Below are 9150 nucleotides of genomic sequence, written 5' to 3'. Positions count from 1 at the left end.
CCAAAATGGAGTACTAGAAGTTGTGCACTATAGCACCCAGAAGCAGCTGGAGGACGTTATGACGAAATCGATCAAGACGGATCAATTTCTTCACTTAAGGGATGAAATTGGTGTTAATAGTTTTGATTAGAAAATCTTAAGTTAAGGGATGGTATTTGTCATACCCTAATTTTTGACCCCCCTGAGATGACATATCTTCAGGATTTTCATCAGGTCAAAACTAGTGCCCAAAACAGTCACTTCTTCATCTGGCATTTAATCAAGGATATTCAAAGACAAGAAAACTCAGGCAAAGGATCAATCAATAGAGGGATTAGTCTCTGATACAATCATAAGACTCAAAAGCCTCATTATTACACCTATGATTGATTAAGACACCCAGTCATCTAAGCACAGGATTACTCAGATCAACAGACTAGGGTTTGGAGCCTATCAAGGACTAAAATCAGGGATCACTTTTGGGAAACCCTAAAAAGCCCCAGGGAACCATTCAAAGACATCAATCATCTTCAAATAACTCATATGACAAGATCCACTGGACATTACACCTCAGTTCAAAGTCTACAGTCATCATTGACCCCTGGTCGACAATTAGGGTTTTTGACCTAATTCACCAAGATAGTTGACTTTTAATCAGGGCATGAATCCAAAACTCAAGACATGATTCAAGAGTCTCTACTACCTCAATATAATCCATTTACATCATTCATTTGAGGATAAGATCTTGTTTCTACACAAAAGTCCAAAAATTCACTTTGTCAGGCAAAAGTCAACTGTATGGGATCACCTTTGACTTTTAAGGTTTTTGGTCAAAAAATGACTTTCAAAGATCAATATCATCAATATATGGATGTCAAAGTCATTTGACCAAAGAAATTCAAAGAAATTCATCAAGGAGCAAAAAGTCGGGAATTAGGGTTTTTGAAGGCATGGTGAGAACTCAAAATTTCACCTACACAACTCAAAAAACTTCCAACATGAAAGTTGTAGATCTTGCAAAATAAAACAACATCTTACAAAGGAACTTTTTTCAAAAGATCAATCATTTATGAAGTTTTGGAAATTTTGAAGTTTAGGTCATAAACACTTAGAAATTTTTCTAAGTGTTTTAACCTAGTTTTCATCCAACTTTGGGCTCATTTTTCACAAATTTCCCAAATGATTCTGAAGAAGACATAAACTAATGATTTAAAGTAGATGTTTAGGGCTTTCCAAATTGTGTTCAACCTTCTCCAAATTCAATTTGAGCTAAGAGTTATGCTTGTTCAAAGTTGGCCTCATGAAGTAAAATTATAGGTCATGGACACTTTTGGACTTTGCAAATTTTGTGCAAATAACCTCTCTTATGGATGCTACACGACCCATAACACATCTGAAAACATGCCATGCATTCATTTTCACCATGCCATAAGAATTGAAGAAGATTCTAAAAACAAGAACATGTGATTATGTAATGATTACATTTGTGAATTTATGGCAAATTGATGAATCACCCAAGGAATCTTCTCACCAACCAATTAGAGCTCATTTCTGGCTCAGAATTGTCCCCTAAGATTAAACAAAATCGAGGGCTAGGGGATTGATCAAATGGAATCAAAATTCTCATCATTGCATAAGAGATATTTGCAAACTTCCTTCATGGCTAAGAAAGCAAATCAACTTCACTAAGGAAGCTCACTCCTCTGCAGCTATACTGATCCATTTGCCTATAAATACAGATGCATTCCTCATTCAAAAACACACCAAAGCAACCATATTCCTTGCTTTCTCTTTCTCTTCTCATGTTCATTGTTTTTCAAAGTTCTTTGGCAAGAAGAATCGATTTCTTCAAACCAAAGCTTATCTTTGGGAAGTGAACATTCTAACATCTCAAGGGAGGTCATTTGAGGTGATCCAAGCACCTGGATCACTTCTGTAAGTGGAGGAACACCATTGTTGCTCTCACCTTGGAGCATTTGCAGTTGGAGGTCCATGGAGTAATTCAGGAGGTTCCGAGCCAAGCCAATCATCCAGGCACACTCCTCAGGTCATAGTGAAGCTAACCAGATGGCTGCAGCTCATCTGTAACTCAAGAATCAACACCCTCCATGTTCACTTGAAGCTGAAATCGAGGGAGGTCCATAGAACAATTCAGAAGGATTCAGGCTGCAATAAGCATTCAGTTAGCATCATCGAGTCTCAGGGAAGCTATTGAGATCATTCATTCAAACCCAGGTGCTCTCAATCATCCTCACGACCTCCATTTTCAGAGGTAAGTTTCTGAACTCCACCTCTTTAATTTAAGCACTCTTTGTGGTAAAGCTCGATTCTATCTTGTTCAGCATCATCAGAGGATTAAAAACCCTCTATCATCATTCATTTATTCATCTTGTGCATCATTTAATTTTAAAATTAGGGTTTATGTGTTCTTCGTGTTCATAATGAAATTCGTTAGTTATACTTAGGATAAATGAATTCTGAGCCCATAATCATGTTTCTTGTCCAAAAACGAGTGAGATTGATGTTTACATCATGCCATTTAGTTGAGAGACCAGAGAGTTAGGAATTTGAAAATCTGAAGCTCGAGGAAGAAGATGAACATGGCGCGCGTAAAATTTGAATTTCCTGGCTTATCTGAAAATATAATATATTGAGTGTATATAGTTAACAAGCTGCGCGCGCAGCTCAGTTGGTTAAGTTTTGAAATGTGATCATGAAGGGCGTGGGTTCGAACCTCCCTAGGGCCAAACCAATTTTTTAGCATCCATTTTCATTCTCTTTTTTATACAAACTTCACACAATTAATAAACTTATCAAATTAAATCATTTTCACTTCATTTTTTACACACTTGCTATTTAATATACCTACTTTGTGAATAATCAAAAAAATCATAAAAATATTATTTATTTCATGTATTTTAATTAGGTTTAAAATAGTATGTTTTAAATGTTTTCTTAAATACTTTAAAATATATATATTCATTTTGTTTTAACCTAATTACTTTGTGAATAATTTTATGATAAAACCCTAATTATTTAGGTCTTAATTGGGAATAGATTTCATCTTTGCCTTAATTAAGTTGACTTTTGTCAATATTCAAAACTGTTTTCAATCTCTGATTAAACGGATGATTAGGGTTTTCAAACAACAAAACCTTGCATCATTCCAAATCATTTTTTCAAATTGCTTTTACACCAGTACTGTAAAGTACTGGGCCTCTAATAGAGTGTAAGTCCCAAACACCTTCTCTTCTTAGCTTGTTTTCAAAACTGTATTTTCAAAATCTTCTTTCTGTTTTCAAAACATTCTTCTGGTATTTGAAGGGCATTATTCCCGGTGAAACTCTTCAGATACCTATGTGACCTTTGTCCATCTTCACTTCTTCTGTTTTCAAAAAACCATTAACTGTTTATCCTATATATTCAACTGTTATCCATCAATTACTGTTGAGGCTCTGTACATACTTCTTCAATGGCCTCCACTCCATCCAGGTTAGGCTTTACAAGCTTTCAATTTACAGTCTTTATTTAAATTACTGTCAAATATAAACTGTACATATATTTGTTTAGAACTACGTTTGAGTATAAACCTTAGGACAGTTAAACTATATATATATTATAGGAATATGGCCTAGGATTGAGAATGTCTTCCCGGTGAAGGCTCTTTCCTAATTAGAGATCTGTAGTTCAAACCCCCAAGATGAATTATTCCCGGTGAAACATCTTGGTAAAAACCTTAGAATCCAAATAATAGGACACATCCACCCAAAGAGGAATTATTCCCGGTGAAACCTCTTACCCATTTGCTTAGAGCCAAAATAAGTTCAAAACTACATAGCTTTCTCTTGTGCTATAACAAGGACCCTCGATTAGCCTCCTCTTGGGCTTTGTACAAGGACCCACAGGCTTCTTAAAAGCATTTCCAGCTTCCTCTTGAGCTTGTATACAAGGACCCATCAGGTTTCTTATAAACATAGGAACAGGTCTTTAGTCACCTTTTAGCCTACCCTGGTGAGTTTCTTCCAATTTAAACCAGACTTTAAACAAGCTAAGTTTGTCTCAATTTTGCATTGAGTACACCTTTTGGAATGAGAGACATGGACAGTCTCTGTCACCCTTATCTTCATCAATCTTCCTTAGCAGAGTCTAGGATCCATGTTTGATCATCCTCAGCATGTGTCAGCCTTCATCTTGGGCTTTAAACAAGAAGTCTCCATTAGATAATCTTTCTGCCAATCATTTCAATAAAATCCCTGGAAAGGGTTAGCTTCCACACATTCTTTCATTTTTAATATAAACCCCTGGAAAGGGTTAGCCTCCAAAGTCAATTTAAAATCAATCCATCATTTCAATAAAACCCCTGGAAAGGGTTAGCCTCCAAAGTCAATTATTAAATGTCAAAAAATAAAGATTCATTTCTCTTAGGAGATAATTTCCCCAAAAGAGTCAAAACCCCTGGAAAGGGTCAGCCTCCAAAAAACATGATAAAAGTCAGTCTTTTAATAGACAAATTCACCAGCTGAGTCAAAAATCCCTGGAAAGGGTTAGCTTCCAAAGAAAAACAGTCTTTTTAATCTCCAGTAGAGTTAAAACCAACAAAAACAGTTAGCCTCAACCTTGGGCTTCATACAAGGCACCAAACAATAAAACTCCCCAGTGAGTTCTTCATCATTCAGTAGCCACAACCTTGGGCTTTGTACAAGGCACACAAAAATAGAGTCATTATCCTCAACAGTCAGCCACAACCTTGGGCTTTGTACAAGGCACATAAATAGAGTCTCCCTCAGTAGAGTCAGCCTCAATTCTGGGCTTTGTACAGAACACCAAATAAAATCTATCAAATAAACACTCTCCAAATAGAGTCAGCCTCAATTCTGGGCTTTGTACAGAACACTAAAATACCCTGTAATTAATCCTCAATGGAGTCATCTCCCAGAGTCAATAATATTAATTAATCAATCAAAAAGCCTCAAGCTTGGGCCTCATACAAGCCAGCTAAATTCAAATCTTTTATACAGTAGATAGACATAGCTTATCTCTATAGAGAGATATTTTTACTACTCTACCACATTCAAACAAACAAACATTTCAATTTCAATTTCAATCAAAGTCTCCCATTTAGGACTCTGAAAGACATGCTCTGGCACATCCCCAGACTTGTACACTTTCCCTAATTTGGACGAGCATCTTTCTTTCATTTAAGAGGCATCTGACTGGCATACTTGCACACACACAAGTAAGGTCCCCCTCTTGAATGAAATGAATTCAGTTATTCTGTCACTCTTTCAAAATGTTTGTGGTAGAATAGTACAAATACCTCTCTGTAGAGATGATTTCATGTCTCTTTACTGTAAACAGAGATTTAATTCCAAGCTTCAACCTTGAGCTTCAAGCAAGGCACAAAAAAACAATTAATTTCCCTAGTTAGTTCCCCGAACTACATTAAGCTCTGACTTCCACTAGGGATATGTAGGCATGAGGTTCACAAGGAATCTCAGCGAGCTAATAAAATACCAAAAATAGTCAGTCTGTCTATCTGTCTGTCTTTTCAAATCAATTCAATTCCTTCTCCTAACACAAAGGAGAAACTTTCCCAATCATTAGCAGCAAACACAATCACAAATGACACAGAGAAGGTTCCTGTAGAGTACTACAGATATGTAGGGTGTTTAAACACTTCCCTATGTATAACCGACCTCCCGGACTCCAGAATTTCTAGTCTAGGTGAAATCCCCACACTTAGCAAACTCCTAGGGTTTAGTTGAGATCTTTTTTTCCCTTTCCTACTCGTAGGACAAATAAGAAAGTTCGTGTGATATCGTAGGAAGAACTGAAATAAAATTCATCCCACCACGGGCGCATTCTCCTTCCAAATTTCGCGTGAAGGGTTTAGCGTGCCGTCCTCCCAAGTGAAACGGGGAGGTAAAAGAAAACGACACCACAGTATTGAAGGGTAATTTAGTATTTTAGTATGTTGCCTATGTGGCCCTAGTTTTCAGTGTATAAATAGACTAGTAGTAGTTTTCATTTAAAACCTAATCATTTTTTCTTACACTTTTGTAGTCGTCATTGTAGAATAGCAAATATTATTCCTTTTGGTTCCATCACCTTGTGCACTAACAAAAAGGGTTTCAAAATCGGTTTCGTTCTCAAACTTCATTTGTTGCTCTCAATCATTGGAAATCTCAAGTTGATCCTTGATATTCATTCATAACTATTCATCGCATTGATTCTCAACCTTCCCGTGTGTTTTTCCATTGGTTCATGTTCAATCATTGGAAGCACAAACACAACAATGAATTCGATATTAATTTGAAAAAAACTAATTAATTAAACATAATTACAAATATTAGAAATGTCTTTTGTTCATAATTGTTGGTGGTCCAAAAATATATAGGTTATAAAAATAGGAGAGGCTAAATCGAGGATACAATCTGACAAAATGGGGATTGTATTGTCTTAACACCTAAGTCTCCCAATTATGCATGCATATATTAAAATTATGATTATTCGTAGATTCTTTTTGTTGATTTTTTTTCCTTTAAATGCCACATTGAGTGAAATTTCTGTCCATATATGACCTCTTCCGGTTTATTCCAAAGATGATGTGTCCCTTCGTCAACCTGATGTTATCATAATTGGACAACGTACGGAATTCGTACACATTTTGCTCTTAACTGTCTTCATTGATTAATAGTTCATTTCGCTATGCAATCATTTATTCTTTTCTTGCTTTGTTATATCATTGCAATTTGTAATGCATAATTAATTTTGATCATATACAATACACAAAAATAAATGATGCATTTAAAATTAATGCACAAAAATACACTTGAACAATAATATTATAATAAGTTTTATTTATTTTGAGTAGGATTTTAATTCCCTAATCCAAACCCAGGAGTAAATGGTACATCTGAAGGTATCCATGTATTTCCAGAAATTAATTGGGCTACGGTAAATTTATTAGCCTCCTTAAAATCCCTAAGAATATGGTAACCTCTCCATCTTATACGATTTTTCAGCACAGCTCCCTGTCCATAATTTTTGAATTCAGCATAATATAAGGTGTCAGAAAATTCAGGTTTCCCAGCCCATTCTGACCACCCTTCTGGACTCACCACACTACTTATGTTAGACTGCATGAACACTGTTTTCGAGCGTGCATGCCATGGCCTTCCGAGATAGGTTTTAGTAGAGTGAACAACCGGGAGAAGGTCGGAATCAGCATAAATGTTGCAGAATTGTAATACAAAACCAAATGGGATGTTAGGTTTAAACTCCCCTCCTTGAGCGGCAATAGTATTATATTGTCCAGGTAATCCTTTCTTCACTAGTATGTCACAATTTTGAAAAACGGCAGCCGCATACCCAAAGATAAAATCAACCGTCCCACTTATTATGCACTCTTTGTAAAATTGTCTTAGAGAGTGAGCGTAGAGACTGTCTTGATAACCATCAATTCTACACCTATAAAAGATGGATTTCTCCGAACTTGACCTTAATGCAACAGCTTGCTCATTCATAGGTCCGGCAGTGTTCTTAAAAGTGATATCTCTTGCTATGAAACCATCGCCATCAACACCTTCATCATATAAAAATATATTAAAGTCAATATCATCTAAAAAAATAAAATTTAAATATATTAATTTTATTGAAAAACAAATTTATATCTTGAAATGATTGAAATATTTTTAAAAGTATATTTTTAGTAAAAAAATAATATTAATTGAACGTTCTATATCAGTTATGGTGAGTGGAGTATTTTTAGTGTCTTCATGTGTCTTAAAATAAAATATATTTTAATTTGATTACTAAACTACATATTAATATGAATATTTAATATTTAATATTTTTAAGTGTGTGGCAACTCACTTAAACATGGGTTATAGCAACGGCATATCATAAATCTGTAGCTAAAAAATGTCTATACCTACGGATTTCACTAAAAACCTAGTGTTTGAAAATAGTTTAAACACTTTTTTCTTCAAATAATGTATTTATCCTAAATCACATTAATAATAGAAAATAAGATAGACAGTGCACAACTTCTTTGAAAAAACATATATTATTAAAAGAAAAAATTAAATGTAAATAAAATTGAAGAGAAAATGAATAATAACTCAAGCTTATTAAATTTCTCACCAAAGGTAGCTGTGTCGTATGAAGTCAAGTTGTTTCCGCGGTGACTCAGGTTACCAGAAATAACCGTAACATCCATTCCCTCTCCTATAATCATGAGCTTAGGTTTATCTGGACCGATAATCACGTTTTCCATGTAAATGCCTTTCTTAACTTTTATAACAAAACGCTTTTTGCTATTCTTTGGCGCAGCTGATACCGCATCCATTACCTTAACGTACTTTCCCGAACCATCGCCAGCAACGATCATATCAAAATGAGCATCATCTGTTGTGAGCAGCATCTTGTCTTGCCGTTCCACCCACTTTGGAAATTCTTCTTTGAAGGAGAAATGACCTGTGACTGATTGTACTAAAGAAATGCATAAATTGAAAACCATCACCATTAGTATGAAGTTGGTGATGGTGACCATTGTTGACGGAGGCATTACAGGTTTGAAAAAGAGTCTTGATAATGCATGTGATAACGATGAACATAACATTTTAATTTATATACGTCAATTATTTTAAAAAATTAAAAGTTAAATAAAGTTTTGAGAATAATTAAACGTAAATAGAGAAGTTATCAATTCACACTCTATTATAAATTTTTTGTCCCTCGTGAAATTTTACTAATATGACAATTTTTATTTTTGTTTTTTATTAAAATGCACGCTATACTTTATATAGATTCCACCCCTCTATTTAAAATGATTGTGTACTATTGTATGTACTGATTTATGGTACCCTATATTTTTATTATACCTTATAAGTATAATGTATTCTCACCCCTCTATTTCTTTTTCTTTGTTCCTATGATTTTAATCTATAAGATATCCTCATACTTAGGCTGGTGGATAGTTGTGTGGCTACAAAATTGTTGAGGATGGTGTAGAAAATCAATCCATTAGTTTACTTTGTGTTAATGTAGGTTGAATTGTTAATCAACTAGTATGTTTGGGTTTGTAATAAGGCTATGGCATGTGACATCAGGGGTCGGGATTTACTTTTAATTTCCATGTTTTATACAATATTTTGAACAAGTACTCAT

General features: G+C 34.8%; 1 protein-coding gene across 1 annotated transcript; it reads right to left on the bottom strand.

The window, feature by feature from the left end:
- Positions 1–6857: 6857 nt before the first annotated feature.
- On the bottom strand, positions 6858–8533 carry LOC131613358 (probable pectinesterase/pectinesterase inhibitor 44). Its single transcript, XM_058885032.1, has 2 exons — positions 8125–8533; positions 6858–7564 (listed from the first exon to the last, which is right to left on the bottom strand). Exons 1-2 carry the CDS (start codon positions 8531–8533, stop codon positions 6858–6860), a joined length of 1116 nt encoding a protein of 371 aa, XP_058741015.1.
- Between the last annotated feature and the right edge of the window lie 617 nt (positions 8534–9150).

This window comes from Vicia villosa, linkage group LG6, assembly GCF_029867415.1.
Source record: "Vicia villosa cultivar HV-30 ecotype Madison, WI linkage group LG6, Vvil1.0, whole genome shotgun sequence".
NCBI lineage: Eukaryota > Viridiplantae > Streptophyta > Magnoliopsida > Fabales > Fabaceae > Vicia > Vicia villosa.
Note: the sequence above shows the minus strand (reverse complement) of the source record. Positions and strands in the feature narration are given on the sequence as shown.

Coding starts and splice junctions, on each gene's coding strand:
- LOC131613358 (XM_058885032.1), bottom strand. CDS start 8,533: ATGGTCACCATCACCAACTTCATACTAATGGTGATGGTTTTCAATTTA. Junction 7,565..8,124: donor ATACGACACAGCTACCTTTG/GTGAGAAATTTA, acceptor TATATGATGAAG/GTGTTGATGGCGATGGTTTC.